Raw genomic sequence first — 21,804 nt, forward strand, 5'->3', positions numbered from 1 at the left:
CGCTTCACAAGAGTAGAAACATGATAAAACATACAATTATACAAGCAATGCATTAATGACAGAGAAAATAAAATACAAAAAAAAAAATATATATCAAGAAATGTTTGATTAATAATGACAATTACAAACAATTATGTAAACGCTACCCTAAACAAATAAGTGTAATTTATTCCTGTGATCAAAGCAGAATGTTCATCATCATTACTCCAGTCTTCAGTGTCACATGATCCTCCAGAAACCAGAATAATATGAGGATCTGATGCTCAATCTGACACATTTATGAGTGACAGAGATGCACCGATTTTCTTGGCCGATTCCGATTCTTCACTGAGTTTGAGCAGCCGACTCACTGATCAACAGGAAACGATACGCTCTAATTCAGAGGTTTCCTACATGTGCGCTCCGTGTGCACGTGTGATGCTGATGCTGCGCGGTGTTAATCATGCGGCGGCCGAGTGCATTTGACCGGCATAAAGTCGGCATGTATGTCAGACTGACCAGCCGGTCACCGCTCATGTGAAAATCGGCCAATCCCGGTCACCAGCCGATCAATCGGTGCATCTCTAATGTATGATTATTATCAGTGTTGAAAACAGTGTAAAAAAAAAAAGAGGATTTTTTGATGAATAGAAAGTTCAAAAGAACAGCATTTATTTGAAATAGGACCTTTTGAAACATATAAAATGTCTTGATCAATTTATTTAATCGTTGATGAATAAAAGTATTGATTTATTTTTTCCCCCCATAAATGTATTGCTGACCCCAGACCTTCGAACGGTAGTGTTAATGTTAGATAAATGCTGAAGAGAAAGAAGACTTCTGTTTTTTTTTAAACATTAAAAATCGTATCGATCCAAAACTTTTGACTGATAGTGGTATATATGCAGATGTCTCCCCGTACATGATGTGTGTGTGTGTGTGTGTGTGTGTCCTCAGCTCCGGCCGCCTCAGCCCGCTGTCTACCTGTTCGTCCTCGACGTGTCCCACAATGCCGTGGAGACTGGGTATCTGGATGTCGTGTGTCAGTCGCTCCTGGAGAACCTCGACTCGTAAGTGAGCGTCATCGAGCTGCTGTCCACTGGGCTGTCAAGCGGTTGAAAAGCTAAATGCTAATTTCTTTCTTTAATATTAGCAAAATTCTAATTATATTCAAATTCTAAAGGCAATTCTTAAAGGATTAACATAACATAAGATTTTTATTTCGGTCCTCACAGATAAGCACTTTTCAAACAAATAAAATAAAGCTATACATAATAACCGAAAAAGGTGTAGGCTGAAGCCTCTGCTTATTAGGCCTACCCTTTATACATAATTATCAATCAAATGAGCGTCACTTTTTCCACAGGTATTAATTAATACAAGACAAGAGAAAAGAAAAGAAAAGGAAAAACAAACAACAACAACAACAACAAAAAAACATCGAAGTACACATTTCAGATACTAGTATAATATGTACATAAGGAGAAACATTTTTATTTTCATACACATTGAATTAAATAATTATTTACCACCTTATTTTTAAACATTTCCTTGAATTTACTAAGTGAATTACACAATTTTAAATCATTGTGCAAATTGTTCCATAGATTAACCCCTTTGACAGATATGCATCTATTTTTTTATATTAGTTCTTGCCCTTATTTTTTTAAACATATGCATTCCTCTTAGTTTATACTGACTTTCTCTTATTTCAAACAGTCTCTGGATATAGTTTGGAAGCAAATTATTATAGACCTTATACATTGTCTGTACAGTATAGAAATGAACTAAATCAACAAATTTTAAAGCATTTAAATTACTAAACAATTGTTTTGTTGGTTCATAATAGTCAACGTGTTTTATAATCCTAATTGCTCTTTTTTGTAACATATATATTGGATTTAAATTGGTTTTATATGTATGCCCCCAAACCTCCACACAATAGGTCATGGATGGAACTATGAGCGCACAATACAAAATATATGAGTTTTCATTCAGGATATGTTTAGTTTTATGTAATATTGCAATGGATTGTGACATTTTTCTTTTTACATGATTAATATGTGGTTTCCAGCATAATTTATGATCTATTATAACGCCTAGAAATTTATTTTCATATACTCTATCTATTTCCTCATTGTTAATCCTAATTTTAACTTTATTATTACTCTTTCGATTACCAAATATTATGAACTTTGTTTTACTTAAATTCAGTGACAATCTATTATCATCCAACCATTTTTTTAAGATCATCAGTTCAATTTCCACTGTATTCAGAAGCTGTTCCAAATTTTTCCCTGAACAATATAAGTTTGTGTCATCCGCAAACAAAACCATTTTTAATATTTTCGACACTTTACAAATATAATTTATATACAGGACAAACATTAAGGGACCCAACACCGAACCCTGTGGAACTCCACAAGTGACTTTCATTAAATCTGATCTAACATCATTTATTTGTACAAATTGATATCTCTTATCAAGGTAACTTTTTAACCAAGAATAGGCTTTGCCTCTTATACCATATCTATTAGTTCACTTTAAAAAAATGTTTTGATGATAATTTACTCCCCCCGATGTCATCCAAGATGTCCATGTCTGTCTTTCTTCAGTCACAAAGAAATTAAGGTTTTTGAGGAAAACATTCCAGGCTTTTCTACACAGAATGTCTTCAGTGGCAGCATCTCTCCCAGTGTTCAGAGAAGGATCAGACGTCCGTCTCAGCGCAGCTTCAGTCTCCACACGATCCCAGTCCAGGAATAAGGGTCTTATCCTGCCAAACGATCGGTCATTCCCCCACAAAAATTTTTTTATATACTTTTTAACCTCAATTGCTCGACGCGCCACACATTACGTCATCACGTTGGAAAGGTCACGAAAATGAGATGGAGTTTTTCGCACTTCCCTACTTTTTTGAACCGGAGTACAGACAAATAACTTAGACAGATGATGTGAACGTGACCTTTCCAAAGTGACCAGACCAGCACAAGACGAACAATTGTGGTTAAAAAGTATTTCTATAAAAAAAATAAAAAAAATTTAATGACCGATCGTTTGGCAGGATAAGACCCTTATTCCTGGACTGGGATCGTGTGGAGACTGAAGCTGCGCTGAGACGGACGTCTGATCCTTCTCTGAACACTGGGAGAGATGCTGCCACTGAAGACATTCTGTGTAGAAAAGCCTGGAATGTTTTCCTCAAAACCCTTAATTGCTTTTCGACTGAAGAAAGACATGGACATCTTGGATGACATCGGGGTGAGTACATTATCAGCAACATTTTTTTTTAAATTGAACTAATGCTTTAATGTTAGAGGAAAACAGCACTGCAGTGTCTCCTGTGTCCACAAGAGGAGGCAAGCGAGTGCAATGAGCAAATATAAACCAAATCAAGCATCGCATCTTTTATTGAAATTAAATGACATTCACTTTTTAAAGTGCATTAACTTTTGAAACAATTGTTCTTAAATAAAATATAATTTCCTTAATGTGCATGCAAGGAAACTGAGGTTCCAATAGTGCATGAGCTGTGTTTGTGCATCAGAGACCTGAGAACACACACCTCAGCACTGATGAGCGCTTTCTGTTGATGATGAAAACACACACTCGCACACACTCACACTCTCTCACACACACACACTCACACTGTCTCATACACACACACATGCTGAGCGCTTTCTGTTGATGATGAAAACACACTCGCACACACTCACACTCTCTCACACACACACACACATGCCGAGCGCTTTCTGTTGATGTTTCCAGCTGATGTAACACACACTCACACACACACACTCTGCTGAGACACACACACTCTGCTGAGACACACACTGATCGGGGTGTGACGCGCGTTGATCCCGCTGATCGGTGTGTGTGTGATGCGCGTTGATCCCGCTGACCGGCGTGTGACGTGTGTGTTTCCCATGAAGGCTCCCCGGAGACTCTCGCACGAAGATCGGCTTCATCACGTTTGACAGCACCATCCACTTCTACAACCTGCAGGAAGGGCTTTCGCAGCCACAGATGCTCATCGTGTCAGACATCGACGGTAAGATGCCGTTTCCCATCAGCCCCACACACAGGTGATGTTCAGAAGTGACACGGGTCTCGTCTGTTCTCCTCAGATGTGTTCCTGCCGAGTCCCGACAGCCTGCTGGTGAACCTGAGCGAGTGCAAGGAGGTGAGCGAGCGCTCGGGGGTTATCACATTCACATTTATTTTTATAAAACTGTTGGTTCCAGTCCTTGATTCTGATTGGTCAATAGCTGGGTTTATAAAACGGTTGGTTCCAGTCCTTGATTCTGATTGGTCAATAGCTGTGTTTATAAAACGGTTAGTTCCAGTCCTTGATTCTGATTGGTCAATAGCTGTGTTTATAAAACGGTTAGTTCCAGTCCTTGATTCTGATTGGTCAATAGCTGTGTTTATAAAACAGTTAGTTCCAGTCCTTGATTCTGATTGGTCAATAGCTGTGTTTATAAAACGGTTAGTTCCAGTCCTTGATTATAATTGGTCAATAGCTGTTTATAAAACGGTTAGTTCCAGTCCTTGATTCTGATTGGTCAATAGCTGTGTTTTATTCACAACACCACACGGCTATGGCCGCTTCACCCAACGGTTCTCTGTATCACTACACACACCCCTAGCAACGCAAACATATGTTCTCATTGATCTTGTTCACTGAAACTTGTAGAGAGTATTGTGAGAGATCGAGTAAGTGTGTGTTACAGTAGAAATAGCATTTCCTTCAGGTCAGTCCGATATCCGTAATACAATATCCGTTTGAATGTCGATATCTTGTCCTGTTAACAGTTCAGGGGTTTTCCCGTGCCTATAGTCATCTGTCAGTTGCATGTTGCTTTTCTGTGATCACAACAAGTCCTTTCATTATAAAAGTCTTCAGTACTGACTAACTCACTCAAGTCTTTGTCTCCATCTAATGGAGAACAAGTGTAGGCCTATTTAACTTCTGTTGCTGTTTACGGTCAGGGACTATTTTTTAATGAGTTTACTTTATAAAATTGCATGCCAACCGCACGCTCCCTAAAAACTCACGACATCGGTGGCATTGTGCTGTGTGATAAACTGCACATGTTAGAGTGGGCTTTTACTGTGGACAGCATAAGGCACACCTGTGCAGTAATCCTGCTGTGTAATCAGCACTTGATCTGCACACCTGTGAGCTGGAGGATTACCTCGGCAGAGGAGAAGTGCTCACTAACACAGATTTACACAGATTTGTGAACAATATTAGAGAGAAATAGGCATTGTGTAGATAGAAAAAGTCTTAGATCTTTGCGTTCAGCTCATGAAAGATGGGGGCAAAAACAAGTGTTTTTATGTATAGTTTTTTTCACAATACACATAATTTCAAAGCAGCTTTACAGAAAATGCACGAGTCAAAAATCAATGAGCTCATTGAAGTAATGAATACATGTTTGTTAACAAACGACGTGCCCCAGCGATTGGATGGAGTGAAGTGTGTGTGTTGCAGCTGGTCCAGGGTCTGCTGACGGGTTTGCTTCAGATGTTCCGCATGTGACTGTGTGTGTGTGTGTGTGTTGCAGCTGGTCCAGGATCTGCTGACGGGTCTGCCGCAGATGTTCAGCAGTACGATGGAGACTCAGTCTGGTCTGGGTCCGGCTCTCCAGGCTGGGTTTAAGCTTCTGTCTCCCACCGGCGGGCGCATCTCAGTCTTCCAGACACAACTGCCCACCGTGGGCATCGGTGCCCTCAAACCCCGAGAGGAGCCCGGCCAGAAGGCGCACGCCAAGGTCACACACACACACACACACCACTGTCAGAGACTGAGTCAATGATGGATTGGCTTAATTTTCACTGGCACACAATTAGCTGTTTTAGCAACTAAAATCTTACAACACTTTATTACTGGTAGCACTTTATTTTACGGTCCTGTTCCCCCAGTACTTATTATAATAACTGCAATAACTGGGTAATAATTACGTTCTAACCCTGAACTTTCCCCTCAACTTGACCTAAAAATTAAAATGCCCATGATTTACTCACCATCAAGTCATCCTAGGTGTATATGACATTCTTCTTTCAGATGAACACGATCAGAGTTAGGTTAAAACATATCCTGGCTCTTCCAAGCTTTATAATGGCTGTTTCTGTTTTGAAGTCCATAAAAGTGCATCTATCCATCATAAAAGTCCCATCCATCATAAAAGTGCATCTGTCCATCATAAAAGTGCATCTGTCCATCATAAAAGTGCATCTATCCATCATAAAAGTGAATCTATCCATCATAAAAGTGCATCTATCCATCATAAAGTCCCATCCATCATAAAAGTGCATCTAGCGTGGCCGATCACTCACCGAGAAAGCAATTCTGCCAACCTGGGTTTGCACATTTGTCTTCATCAGCCTGTGGTTGTTTTGGGGCTAGTCTGAATTAGAGTGCGGATCGGGCTGAATTTTTCAGCCCGGCCCGCGTCCGACAGAGCAGTAACCGAACCCGACCCGAGCCCGACAGGCATAAAGATATTTATGTTCGAGCCCGACCCGAGACCGGCAGTTAAAATCCCATTTTTTTCTCATACTAATGACAATTGTATGTTTGTTTGTGTGGAAAGCCCGCTTTTATTAAGCAACTGTAGGAAGGCACTCGGAAATGTCAACAGGATGAGCGCATCAGCGCGCGGAGCAACAAGCGCTCTTAACACCTGGCGCGCGCACATTATGCACGTGTTTCGTTGTCACGGCTACATAAACAAATGTCCGCACACAGGAAGTCGGATGTTATGGTAATATTTTACATGTATTTTAATCACAAAAACGAACGTTTGCATCAAGTGAAAGCATCAGGCACATCGGCTACCTACATAATAAGCGGTTTTAAATTTAAAATGTTCAATGCCTTATCGCGCTGATGTGACCGAGCCCGACCCGAACCCGACCATCATTTCTAAATATCTGTCCGAACCCGGCCCGGCCCGTCGGGTACCGGCGGGTCCCGTCGGGCTCGGGTCGGGTATCCATCCTCTAGTCTGAATTGGCTGGTTCCCATGCTAAAATAACTAAGTGGATGAGACGGGGAGTCTCGACACATTCAAGTTACAATGTGTTAAAAAGGGGGTGGTGGAGAGGCGGTGACATCTTCGTTTTGGAAAATCAAATAGCAAAAAAAGAAGCCTGTTGACAGCAGAGGTCAATAGAGATGGCTCCACGAGATGAACTGGAGTGAGTTTGCCTCACCACTTCTCCTCCCTCTTTCCCCGTAGGTATCCCCACCCCTGTTCCTGTTTAAGTGAGAGCATTCAGGATTTCACCATTTCATTTCTCCCGTCAACCGGAGTCACTCTGATCGCTGCTACTCCTCGGTCCCTACCCCAGACTCACTTCTAATTTCCGCTCTGCTTTGGGACTAGCCAAGCATGACTATTTTCAAACTCTCGTCACAGCTTTGACACCCCATCCCCGTCAGCTTTTTGAAACCCTAAATAAACTACTATTTCACAAATAAAATTAGTACTATTCGGCTACAACTTCAGACTCTCCCCCAGTCTTGTCCCCAGCCCCAGCTCCCTATTCTGCCTCCATTTGCTCCTAATGCCCCCTTTACTGTCTTACCCCCAACATCTTATTCTGAACTTTCCTCCATCATTTCAAAGGCCCACCCAACCTCTCCCTGCTGGATCCCATCCCTGCTCCCCTGCTCCCCTCCTACCCCCTCTACTCCCTCTTATCCTCCCCTATCTAGTCTCCCTCTACCCCCTCTAGTCCCTCTACCCCCTCTAGTCCCTCTACACCCTCTAGTCCCTCTACCCCCTCTACTCCCTCTATCCCCTCTACACCCTCTACCCCCTCTACTCCCTCTTATCCTCCCCTATCTAGTCTCCCTCTACCCCCTCTAGTCCCTCTACCCCCTCTAGTCCCTCTACCCCCTCTAGTCCCTCTACCCCCTCTAGTCCCTCTACACCCTCTACCCCCTCTACTCCCTCTTATCCTCCCCTATCTAGTCTCCCTCTACCCCCTCTAGTCCCTCTACCCCCTCTAGTCCCTCTACCCCCTCTAGTCCCTCTACCCCCTCTACACCCTCTACACCCTCTACCCCCTCTACTCCCTCTACACCCTCTACTCCCTCTACTCCCTCTTATCCTCCCCTATCTAGTCTCCCTCTACCCCCTCTAGTCCCTCTACCCCCTCTAGTCCCTCTAGTCCCTCTACCCCCTCTACTCCCTCTACACCCTCTAGTCCCTCTACCCCCTCTACTCCCTCTACACCCTCTAGTCCCTCTACCCCCTCTACTCCCTCTACACCCTCTACCCCCTCTACTCCCTCTTATCCTCCCCTATCTAGTCTCCCTCTACCCCCTCTAGTCCCTCTACCCCCTCTAGTCCCTCTACCCCCTCTACTCCCTCTACACCCTCTAGTCCCTCTACCCCCTCTACTCCCTCTACACCCTCTACCCCCTCTACTCCCTCTACACCCTCTAGTCCCTCTACCCCCTCTACTCCCTCTACTCCCTCTACACCCTCTACTCCCTCTACACCCTCTACTCCCTCTACTCCCTATACTCCCTCTACACCCTCTACTCCCTCTACTCCCTCTACACCCTCTACACCCTCTACCCCCTCTACTCCCTCTACTCCCTCTACACCCTCTACCCCCTCTACTCCCTCTACACCCTCTACACCCTCTACCCCCTCTACCCCCTCTACTCCCTCTACACCCTCTACTCCCTCTACCCCCTCTACACCCTCTACCCCCTCTACTCCCTCTACACCCTCTACTCCCTCTACACCCTCTACCCCCTCTACACCCTCTACACCCTCTACTCCCTCTACTCCCTCTACACCCTCTACTCCCTCTACACCCTCTACTCCCTCTACACCCTCTACACCCTCTACACCCTCTACACCCTCTACTCCCTCTACACCCTCTACACCCTCTACTCCCTCTACTCCCTCTACACCCTCTACTCCCTCTACCCCCTCTACTCCCTCTACACCCTCTACACCCTCTACACCCTCTACTCCCTCTACACCCTCTACCCCCTCTACTCCCTCTACACCCTCTAGTCCCTCTACACCCTCTAGTCCCTCTACACCCTCTAGTCCCTCTAGTCCCTCTACACCCTCTAGTCCCTCTACACCCTCTACTCCCTCTACACCCTCTAGTCCCTCTACACCCTCTAGTCCCTCTACACCCTCTACTCCCTCTAGTCCCTCTACCCCCTCTAGTCCCTCTACTCCCTCTAGTCCCTCTACCCCCTCTAGTCCCTCTACCCCCTCTAGTCCCTCTACACCCTCTACCCCCTCTAGTCCCTCTACCCCCTCTAGTCCCTCTACCCCCTCTAGTCCCTCTACACCCTCTACCCCCTCTAGTCCCTCTACCCCCTCTAGTCCCTCTACACCCTCTACTCCCTCTACACCCTCTACTCCCTCTACCCCCTCTACTCCCTCTAGTCCCTCTACACCCTCTACCCCCTCTAGTCCCTCTACACCCTCTACTCCCTCTAGTCCCTCTACCCCCTCTAGTCCCTCTACACCCTCTACCCCCTCTAGTCCCTCTACCCCCTCTAGTCCCTCTACTCCCTCTACACCCTCTACTCCCTCTACACCCTCTAGTCCCTCTACCCCCTCTACACCCTCTACACCCTCTACACCCTCTACCCCCTCTAGTCCCTCTAGTCCCTCTACACCCTCTAGTCCCTCTACACCCTCTACTCCCTCTACACCCTCTAGTCCCTCTACACCCTCTAGTCCCTCTACACCCTCTACCCCCTCTAGTCCCTCTAGTCCCTCTACACCCTCTAGTCCCTCTACACCCTCTAGTCCCTCTACACCCTCTAGTCCCTCTACACCCTCTAGTCCCTCTACACCCTCTAGTCCCTCTACTCCCTCTACACCCTCTACACCCTCTACACCCTCTAGTCCCTCTACACCCTCTAGTCCCTCTACACCCTCTAGTCCCTCTACACCCTCTAGTCCCTCTAGTCCCTCTACACCCTCTACTCCCTCTACACCCTCTACTCCCTCTACACCCTCTAGTCCCTCTACACCCTCTACTCCCTCTACACCCTCTACTCCCTCTACACCCTCTAGTCCCTCTAGTCCCTCTACTCCCTCTACACCCTCTACCCCCTCTACACCCTCTACTCCCTCTACACCCTCTAGTCCCTCTACACCCTCTACTCCCTCTACACCCTCTAGTCCCTCTACACCCTCTACCCCCTCTAGTCCCTCTACACCCTCTAGTCCCTCTACTCCCTGTACCCCCTCTACCCCCGATTCCAATCTGGTTTCCGTCCTTCCTATTACACTGAGACTGCTCTCCTCACTGTCCAGACTCATCTGGCCAACTCCTCTCATGCTGGCCTCTCTTCAGTTCTCCTTGATCTCTCCTCTGCCTTTGACACAGTCGATCATCCCATTCTCCTTTCCAACCTCGGCATTTCTGGAACACCCCTTAGCTTGCTGCACTCATACCCATCTTCCCACACATCTGCTGTTGGTGTTCCTCAGGGCCTGTTTGTCCCGCTTAGTTTAAAAATTGTTCAGCTCCTTGGTTAAAGGAATTATATAAATAAAGAAAAATCTATCCATCATAAAAGTGCATCTATCCATGATAAACGTGCATCTGTCTATTATTATGGATGGACTTTTATGATGACAGATGCACTTTTATGGACTTAAAACTGTTGGTTGCAAATCACTTCCATTATAAAGCTTGGAAGAGCCAGGACATTTTTTTAATAACTGTTGTATTCGTCTGAAAGAAGAATGTCATATACACTAGGATGACTTGAGGGCGAGTAAATCATGGGCTAATTTTCATTTTTGGCTGAACTCTCCCTTTAACCCATGTAGTCAGCTTATAGTATTTCTTGGGCAAATACACACTAAGTGCACGTACTGCAAAATAATGTGCAACCATTACTTGTATAAAAGTGTATAATTTGCAATAAACCCTAAACAGGAAGTTTGAGTCCTGGAAATGAAAGCTAATACTCTAGTCTCTCTTCACTCTTGTTTTTCACAGCAGGAGGTCCAGCATCTGAATCCTGCGACGGACTTCTATAAGAAGCTGGCTCTGGACTGTTCTGGTCATCATGTGGCGGTGGATCTGTTCCTGCTCAGCGCTCAGTACTGTGATCTGTCCTCTCTAGGTCAGTCCACCCACTGCATGAGGATGATGAAGTGATGATGAGGATAATGTGTGGACACTTATGTACTGCCCTTTAATAGCCGGCCTGATGATATCAGACATTATATTGCACAACAGTTTTTTTTAACTGGTTTGCGCCCAATGGTATTTTTTATTTTTATAGAAAGATAAAAAATACGGGAAATATTTAAAGGGGATGATAGCGGGATAGCAAGGTAAAATCAAGACAATCCCGGGAAAAACAGGAGGGCTGACGGGTATGTCAAAGCTCTGCAGTTTAAAACGTATAATGCAATGCAATACAATGATGATTGAGAGATGAACTAATAAACCTTCCTCAATAGCCAGATTTTTATAATAAATGAGGATGGATAACCCAGTAAACCTGCTTCAGTCCAGTGGAAATATTACTAACAATATCAAAGTTATTCCTGCATTTACTTGATAAAATCAGTGCAGATTTGCCAGCAGAAAGACTCGTGCAGCTCGAGCTGAGGGAGGACACTTGCTCAATTACACTAGAGAGTGTGAACTCTCAGTCCGACAGAAGGACTCGAGGAGACTGTGTGAATATCCTGTTGATCATCAGAGACTGCATACGGTCAGACATGAGACGGCAGTTATAGGGTTAAACCGCGCCAAGAACCCGCCGCTCGTCAGACCACTAATGATGTGTTCAGGTTTCCGGCAGATGATCTAGTAATGGGGATAATGTGTGTGTGTGTGTGTGTGTGTTCCTGCAGGCTGTATATCCAGGTACTCAGCAGGAAGTGTGTATTATTACCCGTCGTACCACCGTCAGCGCAGCCCGGCCCAGACCGAGCGCTTCCAGCGGGACCTGAAGAGGTACCTGACCCGCAAGATCGGCTTCGAGGCCGTCATGAGGATACGCTGCACCAAAGGTGTGTGTGTGAGAGTGTGTGTGTGTGCGTGTGTGTCCCGTACGCATCATCACAGACCACACACACACTCCCCGTCTGACCACCACACACACCTTCCCCGTCTGACCACCACACACACACCTTCCCCGTCTGACCACCACACACACACACACCTTCCCCGTCTGACCACCACACACACACACACCTTCCCCGTCTGACCACCACACACACACACACCTTCCCCGTCTGACCACCACACACACACACCTTCCCCGTCTGACCACCACACACACCTTACCCGTCTGACCACCACACACACACACACCTTCCCCGTCTGACCACCACACACACACACACCTTCCCCGTCTGACCACCACACACACACACCTTCCCCGTCTGACCACCACACACACACACACCTTCCCCGTCTGACCACCACACACACCTTACCCGTCTGACCACTACACACACCTTCCCCGTCTGACCACCATACACACACACACACACACACACACCTTCCCCGTCTGTCCACCACACACACACTCCCCGTCTGACCACCACTCGCACACCTTCCCCGTCTGACCACCACACACACACACACCTTCCCCGTCTGACCACCACACACACACACACACCTTCCCCGTCTGACCACCACACACACACACACCTTCCCCGTCTGACCACCACACACACACACACCTTCCCCGTCTGACCACCACACACACACACACCTTCCCCGTCTGACCACCACACACACACACCTTCCCCGTCTGACCACCACACACACCTTACCCGTCTGACCACCACACACACACACACCTTCCCCGTCTGACCACCACACACACACACACCTTCCCCGTCTGACCACCACACACACCTTACCCGTCTGACCACCACACACACACACACCTTCCCCGTCTGACCACCACACACACCTTACCCGTCTGACCACTACACACACCTTCCCCGTCTGACCACCATACACACACACACACACACACACACCTTCCCCGTCTGTCCACCACACACACACTCCCCGTCTGACCACCACTCGCACACCTTCCCCGTCTGACCACCACACACACACACACCTTCCCCGTCTGACCACCACACACACACACACACCTTCCCCGTCTGACCACCACACACACACACACCTTCCCCGTCTGACCACCACACACACACACACACCTTCCCCGTCTGACCACCACACACACACACCTTCCCCGTCTGACCACCACACACACCTTACCCGTCTGACCACTACACACACCTTCCCCGTCTGACCACCATACACACACACACACACACACACACACCTTCCCCGTCTGTCCACCACACACACACTCCCCGTCTGACCACCACTCGCACACCTTACCCGTCTGACCACACACACACCTTCCCCGTGTCCTCATCACTGACGCTCTGTGTCCTCAGGTCTGTCCATACACACGTTCCACGGGAACTTCTTCGTGCGCTCTACGGACCTGTTGTCTCTGGCGAACGTGAACCCTGACGCGGGCTTCGCTGTGCAGATGAGCATCGAGGAGAACCTGCTGGACCTGCAGGCCGTGTCCTTCCAGGCCGCGCTGCTCTACACCTCCAGCAAAGGTCAGGGGTCATGTGGTCTTCTGAGGTCATGTGATCTTCTGAGGTCATGTGATCACTGTGGTCTGGGGTCATGTGGTCTGCTGCCATGTGATCACTGTGGTCATGTGGTCTGTGGTCATGTGATCACCATGGTCGTGTGATCTTCTGAGGTCATGTGGTCTGCTGTGGTCATGTGATTACCGCGGTTGTGTGATCTTCTGAGGTCATGTGTTCTGTGGTCATGTGATTACTGCGGTCATGTGACTCGCTTGTCTCTGTGCTCTTGCAGGCGAGCGCAGGATTCGAGTGCACACACTGTGTCTGCCGGTGGTCAACTCTCTGAGCGACATCTTCGCTGGAGCCGATGTTCAGGCCATCACTGCTCTCCTGGCCAGCATGGGTACAAACACACACACACACACACACACACACTCTGTGTTTTGAAGGATCTGAGCCTTCGCATCATGCATGAGAATTTCATCAGAGTATTACAGATCGCTGCTGTCATGAGTCCTGATTGGTGTAGCAGGGATGAATATACTGAAGCACTGGGCGAAGGGCGAATACCGAACGTGGTTTTTCAAAATTTTCGCCTTTTTTTGACAAATATTCGCCGTTGCATAAATTAAACCGTCAAAATGTGCTTTTTACTATGTTGTCTTGCTCTTCAAAGAAAACATAAATTACAAAACTACTATTAAATATTTATTTAACACTGAATTTTTTTTAACATTCCAGAAGACATTATACCAACAAAGCACAATATAACTTTATATATATATATATATATATTATATAATATTTGTATAACACCGAGCGGCTCAGCCCTGCTAACGGTAGTGCTGGGCAACGGTTAATAAGAGTGTGTTTACATCATATATCTGTGTGTACTGTGTATAATTACATATAAATACACACATGCATGTATATATTTATGTAAAATGTGTTATTTATATATAAATATACATTCAGTATGTAAATGCAAATATTTCTTAAAAATATGCATGTATGTATATGTGTATTTATATATAAAAAATAAGTATACACCGTAAACACACGTATATGATGTAAGCACACACCTGTGTTTAGTGTGACCAGTCGTTGCACAGCTCTAGCAAACGGCGCTTCTGCATCTGTGGCTTCCGCTGGCGACGGCTGGCTGCGTAAGCGTGCGCCGCTACACTGCGCTGGCCCATGTGACCGCGCCATCAAAAACATTGTTCAGTAAAATGTGTTGTTCGTCTCTTTTTTTTGTTGTTGCTATTTTTGGCTGAATAATTTAGTTTGTCGAGTATTTGATGCATCCCTAGTGTCAGGGTGTGTTCGGCAGTGCTGTGTGTGTTCGGCAGTGCTGTGTGTGTTCGGCAGTGATGTGTGTGTTCTGCAGTGATGTGTGTGTTCGGCAGTGATGTGTGTGTTCTGCAGTGATGTGTGTGTTCGGCAGTGCTGTGTGTGTTCGGCAGTGATGTGTGTGTTCGGCAGTGCTGTGTGTGTTCGGCAGTGATGTGTGTGTTCGGCAGTGATGTGTGTGTTCGGCAGTGATGTGTGTGTTCGGCAGTGCTGTGTGTGTTCGGCAGTGCTGTGTGTGTTCGGCAGTGCTGTGTGTGTTCGGCAGTGCTGTGTGTGTTCGGCAGTGATGTGTGTGTTCGGCAGTGATGTGTGTGTTCGGCAGTGCTGTGTGTGTTCGGCAGTGATGTGTGTGTTCGGCAGTGATGTGTGTGTTCTGCAGTGATGTGTGTGTTCTGCAGTGATGTGTGTGTTCGGCAGTGATGTGTGTGTTCGGCAGTGATGTGTGTGTTCGGCAGTGCTGTGTGTGTTCGGCAGTGATGTGTGTGTTCGGCAGTGATGTGTGTGTTCTGCAGTGATGTGTGTGTTCGGCAGTGATGTGTGTGTTCGGCAGTGATGTGTGTGTTCTGCAGTGATGTGTGTGTTCGGCAGTGCTGTGTGTGTTCGGCAGTGATGTGTGTGTTCGGCAGTGCTGTGTGTGTTCGGCAGTGATGTGTGTGTTCTGCAGTGCTTTGTGTGTTCGGCAGTGATGTGTGTGTTCGGCAGTGCTGTGTGTGTTCGGCAGTGATGTGTGTGTTCGGCAGTGCTGTGTGTGTTCTGCAGTGATGTGTGTGTTCGGCAGTGATGTGTGTGTTCGGCAGTGATGTGTGTGTTCTGCAGTGATGTGTGTGTTCTGCAGTGATGTGTGTGTTCGGCAGTGATGTGTGTGTTCGGCAGTGATGTGTGTGTTCGGCAGTGCTGTGTGTGTTCGGCAGTGCTGTGTGTGTTCGGCAGTGATGTGTGTGTTCGGCAGTGCTGTGTGTGTTCGGCAGTGATGTGTGTGTTCGGCAGTGATGTGTGTGTTCGGCAGTGATGTGTGTGTTCGGCAGTGCTGTGTGTGTTCTGCAGTGCTTTGTGTGTTCGGCAGTGATGTGTGTGTTCGGCAGTGCTGTGTGTGTTCGGCAGTGCTGTGTGTGTTCGGCAGTGCTGTGTGTGTTCGGCAGTGATGTGTGTGTTCGGCAGTGATGTGTGTGTTCGGCAGTGATGTGTGTGTTCGGCAGTGCTGTGTGTGTTCGGCAGTGATGTGTGTGTTCGGCAGTGATGTGTGTGTTCGGCAGTGCTTTGTGTGTTCGGCAGTGCTGTGTGTGTTCGGCAGTGCTGTGTGTGTTCGGCAGTGCTGTGTGTGTTCGGCAGTGATGTGTGTGTTCGGCAGTGATGTGTGTGTTCGGCAGTGCTTTGTGTGTTCGGCAGTGATGTGTGTGTTCGGCAGTGCTGTGTGTGTTCGGCAGTGATGTGTGTGTTCGGCAGTGATGTGTGTGTTCGGCAGTGATGTGTGTGTTCGGCAGTGATGTGTGTGTTCGGCAGTGATGTGATGTGTGTTCGGCAGTGCTGTGTGTGTTCGGCAGTGATGTGTGTGTTCGGCAGTGATGTGTGTGTTCGGCAGTGCTGTGTGTGTTCTGCTGTGATGTGTGTTCGGCAGTGCTGTGTGTGTTCTGCAGTGCTGTGTGTGTTCTGCAGTGCTGTGTGTGTTCTGCAGTGATGTGTGTGTTCGGCAGTGATGTGTGTGTTCGGCAGTGCTGTGTGTGTTCGGCAGTGATGTGTGTGTTCGGCAGTGATGTGTGTGTTCGGCAGTGCTGTGTGTGTTCGGCAGTGCTGTGATGTGTGTTCGGCAGTGCTGTGTGTGTTCTGCTGTGATGTGTGTTCGGCAGTGCTGTGTGTGTTCTGCAGTGCTGTGTGTGTTCTGCAGTGCTGTGTGTGTTCTGCAGTGATGTGTGTGTTCGGCAGTGATGTGTGTGTTCGGCAGTGCTGTGTGTGTTCGGCAGTGATGTGTGTGTTCGGCAGTGATGTGTGTGTTCGGCAGTGATGTGTGTGTTCTGCAGTGCTGTGTGTGTTCGGCAGTGATGTGTGTGTTCGGCAGTGCTGTGTGTGTTCGGCAGTGATGTGTGTGTTCGGCAGTGCTGTGTGTGTTCGGCAGTGCTGTGTGTGTTCGGCAGTGCTTTGTGTGTTCGGCAGTGATGTGTGTGTTCGGCAGTGATGTGTGTGTTCGGCAGTGATGTGTGTGTTCGGCAGTGATGTGTGTGTTCTGCAGTGCTGTGTGTGTTCGGCAGTGCTGTGTGTGTTCGGCAGTGCTTTGTGTGTTCGGCAGTGATGTGTGTGTTCGGCAGTGATGTGTGTGTTCTGCAGTGATGTGTGTGTTCGGCAGTGATGTGTGTGTTCGGCAGTGATGTGTGTGTTCGGCAGTGCTTTGTGTGTTCGGCAGTGATGTGTGTGTTCGGCAGTGCTGTGTGTGTTCGGCAGTGCTTTGTGTGTTCGGCAGTGATGTGTGTGTTCGGCAGTGATGTGTGTGTTCGGCAGTGATGTGTGTGTTCGGCAGTGATGTGTGTGTTCGGCAGTGCTTTGTGTGTTCGGCAGTGATGTGTGTGTTCGGCAGTGATGTGTGTGTTCGGCAGTGATGTGTGTGTTCGGCAGTGATGTGTGTGTTCGGCAGTGCTGTGTGTGTTCGGCAGTGATGTGTGTGTTCGGCAGTGATGTGTGTGTTCGGCAGTGATGTGTGTGTTCGGCAGTGATGTGTGTGTTCGGCAGTGCTTTGTGTGTTCGGCAGTGATGTGTGTGTTCGGCAGTGATGTGTGTGTTCGGCAGTGATGTGTGTGTTCGGCAGTGATGTGTGTGTTCGGCAGTGATGTGTGTGTTCGGCAGTGATGTGTGTGTTCGGCAGTGATGTGTGTGTTCGGCAGTGCTGTGTGTGTTCGGCAGTGCTGTGTGTGTTCGGCAGTGATGTGTGTGTTCGGCAGTGATGTGTGTGTTCGGCAGTGCTGTGTGTGTTCGGCAGTGCTGTGTGTGTTCGGCAGTGCTTTGTGTGTTCGGCAGTGCTTTGTGTGTTCGGCAGTGATGTGTGTGTTCGGCAGTGATGTGTGTGTTCGGCAGTGATGTGTGTGTTCGGCAGTGATGTGTGTGTTCGGCAGTGATGTGTGTGTTCGGCAGTGATGTGTGTGTTCGGCAGTGATGTGTGTGTTCTGCAGTGCTGTGTGTGTTCGGCAGTGATGTGTGTGTTCGGCAGTGCTGTGATGTGTGTTCGGCAGTGCTGTGTGTGTTCTGCAGTGCTGTGTGTGTTCTGCAGTGCTGTGTGTGTTCTGCAGTGACGTGTGTGTTCTGCAGTGCTGTGTGTGTTCTGCAGTGCTGTGTGTGTTCTGCAGTGACGTGTGTGTTCTGCAGTGATGTGTGTGTTCGGCAGTGCCGTGTGTGTTCGGCAGTGCTGTGACGTGTGTTGTGTGTTCTGCTGTTGTCCAGCTGTGGATCGCTCCGTGACGGCTAGCCTGGGTGACGCGCGGGACGCCCTGATCAACGCAGCGATCGACTCGCTGTCCTCGTACCGCTCCTCAGTGCTGAGCGTCCAGCAGCCCGGCCTGCTAGCGCCCGCGTGCCTGCGCCTGCTCCCGCTCTACATCCTGGCCCTGCTCAAACACGTACGTCTCACACACACACACACACACACACTGACGCTCAGCTCGTCACACACACACACACACACACACACACTGACGCTCAGCTTGTCACACACACACTGACGCTCATCTCTCCTCTTGCAGAGGGCGTTCCGCACCAGCGCTAGCACCCGGCTGGATGAGCGCGTGTTCTCCATGTTCCAGCTGAAGAGCCAGCCGCTGCCGTTCCTCATGCTCACGGTGCACCCGGGCCTGTACCGAGCGGATGACCTCAGCGACGAGGTTAGTGTGGGTCACCAGCACACGTGAACACACTCGCTCAGCCCTGAGTGGCAGAAGAGCTGCTGGCTGAGTTTAACTGAGGAAACAAGCGATCACCAGTTAAAGCTAAAGTGTGTGTGTGTGTGTGTGTGTTCAGATGTGTCCTGTATGATGATGTGTGTGTGTGTTCAGATATGTCCTGTATGATGTGTGTGTTCAGATGTGTCCTGTATGATGATGTGTGTGTTCAGATGTGTCCTGTATGATGATGTGTGTGTGTTCAGATGTGTCCTGTATGATGATGTGTGTGTGTGTTCAGATGTGTCCTGTATGATGATGTGTGTGTGTGTGTGTTCAGATGTGTCCTGTATGATGATGTGTGTGTGTGTTCAGATGTGTCCTGTATGATGATGTGTGTGTGTGTTCAGATGTGTCCTGTATGATGATGTGTGTGTGTTCAGATGTGTGTGTTCAGATGTGTCCTGTATGATGATGTGTGTGTTCAGATGTGTCCTGTATGATGATGTGATGCGTGTTCTCACACACAGGGGGCGCTGAACGTCAGCGAGCGCACGATCCCTCAGCCCAGAGCGCTTCAGCTGTCTGTGGAGAAGCTGAGCAGAGACGCTGCCTTCCTCATGGACTGTGGCACAGTGAGTACACACACACACACACACACACACACACACACTGTGGCTCAGTAAGTACACACATACACTCACTCACACTCACTGTGATCAGTGAGTACACACACACACACTGTGATCAGTGAGTACACGCACTCACTGTGATCAGTGAATACACACACACACACACACTCACTGTGGCTCAGTTGTTTATAATCATCCAGAAGTCTGTTATCACACAATAACCCAATAACCAGCGCTATACAAGTAATGTAGTAAATATTAGGGGTGTAACGATACCCTCATGTCACGATACGATATACATCATGATACTGAACTCACGATACTGAACTCACGATACTGAACTCACGATACGATATATATCACGATACTGAACTCACGATACTGAACTCACGATACTGAACTCACGATACTGAACTCACGATACTGAACTCACGATACGATATATATCACGATACTGAACTCACGATACGATATATATCACGATACTGAACTCACGATACTGAACTCACGATACGATATATATCACGATACTGAACTCACGATACGATATATATCACGATACTGAACTCACGATACGATATATATCACGATACTGAACTCACGATACTGAACTCACGATACGATATATATCACGATACTGAACTCACGATACGATATATATCACGATACTGAACTCACGATACTGAACTCACGATACTGAACTCACGATACTGAACTCACGATACGATATATATCACGATACTGAACTCACGATACGATATATATCACGATACTGAACTCACGATACGATATATATCACGATACTGAACTCACGATACGATATATATCACGATACTGAACTCACGATACGATATATATCACGATACTGAACTCACGATACGATATATATCACGATACTGAACTCACGATACTGAACTCACGATACGATATATATCACGATACTGAATTCACGATACTGAACTCACGATACTGAACTCACGATACTGAACTCACGATACGATATATATCACGATACTGAACTCACGATACGATATATATCACGATACTGAACTCACGATACGATATATATCACGATACTGAACTCACGATACTGAACTCACGATACGATATACATCACGATACTGAACTCACGATACGATATATATCACGATACTGAACTCACGATACGATATATATCACGATACTGAATTCACGATACTGAACTCACGATACGATATACATCACGATACTGAACTCACGATACGATATACATCACGATACTGAACTCACGATACGATATATATCACGATACTGAACTCACGATACTGAACTCAAGATACTGAACTCACGATACGATATATATCACGAAACTGAACTCACGATACGATATACATCACGATACTGAACTCACGATACGATATACATCACGATACTGAACTCACGATACGATACTGAACTCACGATACTGAACTCACGATACTGAACTCACGATACTGAACTCACGATACTGAACTCACGATACGATATATATCACGATACTGAACTCACGATACGATATATATCACGATACTGAACTCACGATACTGAACTCGCGATACGATATACATCACGATACTGAACTCACGATACGATATACATCACGATACTGAACTCACGATACGATATACATCACGATACTGAACTCACGATACGATATATATCACGATACTTAACTCACGATACGATATATATCACGATACTGAACTCACGATACGATATATATCACGATACTGAACTCACGATACTGAACTCGCGATACGATATACATCACGATACTGAACTCACGATACGATATACATCACGATACTGAACTCACGATACGATATACATCACGATACTGAACTCACGATACTGAACTCACGATACGATATACATCACGATACTGAACTCACGATACTGAACTCACGATACGATATACATCACGATACTGAACTCACGATACTGAACTCGCGATACGATATACATCACGATACTGAACTCACGATACGATATACATCACGATACTGAACTCACGATACGATATATATCACGATACTGAACTCACGATACTGAACTCGCGATACGATATACATCACGATACTGAACTCACGATACGATATGCATCACGATACTGAACTCACGATACGATATATATCACGATACTGAACTCACGATACGATATACATCACGATACTGAACTCACGATATACATCACGATACTGAACTCACGATACTGAACTCACGATACGATATATATCACGATACTGAACTCACGATACGATATATATCACGATACTGAACTCACGATACTGAACTCACGATACTGAACTCACGATACGATATATATAACGATACTGAACTCCCGATACTGAACTCACGATA

The 21,804-nt window shown here is 46.9% G+C and overlaps 1 protein-coding gene across 5 annotated transcripts in view; it reads left to right on the forward strand.

Annotated features, from left to right (window-relative positions):
* Positions 1–21,804, forward strand: part of sec24a (SEC24 homolog A, COPII coat complex component) — a 53,727-nt gene that overhangs the window by 22,909 nt on the left and 9,014 nt on the right. For 3 of the 5 annotated variants that reach the window (XM_079585603.1, XM_079585601.1, XM_079585599.1), the window contains exons 8-18: positions 937–1,049; positions 3,912–4,030; positions 4,107–4,162; positions 5,550–5,756; positions 10,990–11,116; positions 11,859–12,017; positions 13,434–13,607; positions 13,876–13,986; positions 18,360–18,535; positions 18,659–18,796; positions 19,324–19,428. In XM_079585603.1, the coding sequence (XP_079441729.1) occupies positions 937–1,049; positions 3,912–4,030; positions 4,107–4,162; positions 5,550–5,756; positions 10,990–11,116; positions 11,859–12,017; positions 13,434–13,607; positions 13,876–13,986; positions 18,360–18,535; positions 18,659–18,796; positions 19,324–19,428 (1,485 nt within the window). The remainder of the gene's footprint in view (positions 1–936; positions 1,050–3,911; positions 4,031–4,106; positions 4,163–5,549; positions 5,757–10,989; positions 11,117–11,858; positions 12,018–13,433; positions 13,608–13,875; positions 13,987–18,359; positions 18,536–18,658; positions 18,797–19,323; positions 19,429–21,804) is intronic. The other 2 variants (XM_079585602.1, XM_079585600.1) reach the window with 1 other exon arrangement.

This window comes from Phoxinus phoxinus, assembly GCF_949152265.1.
Source record: "Phoxinus phoxinus genome assembly, chromosome: 17".
Lineage (NCBI taxonomy): Eukaryota > Metazoa > Chordata > Actinopteri > Cypriniformes > Leuciscidae > Phoxinus > Phoxinus phoxinus.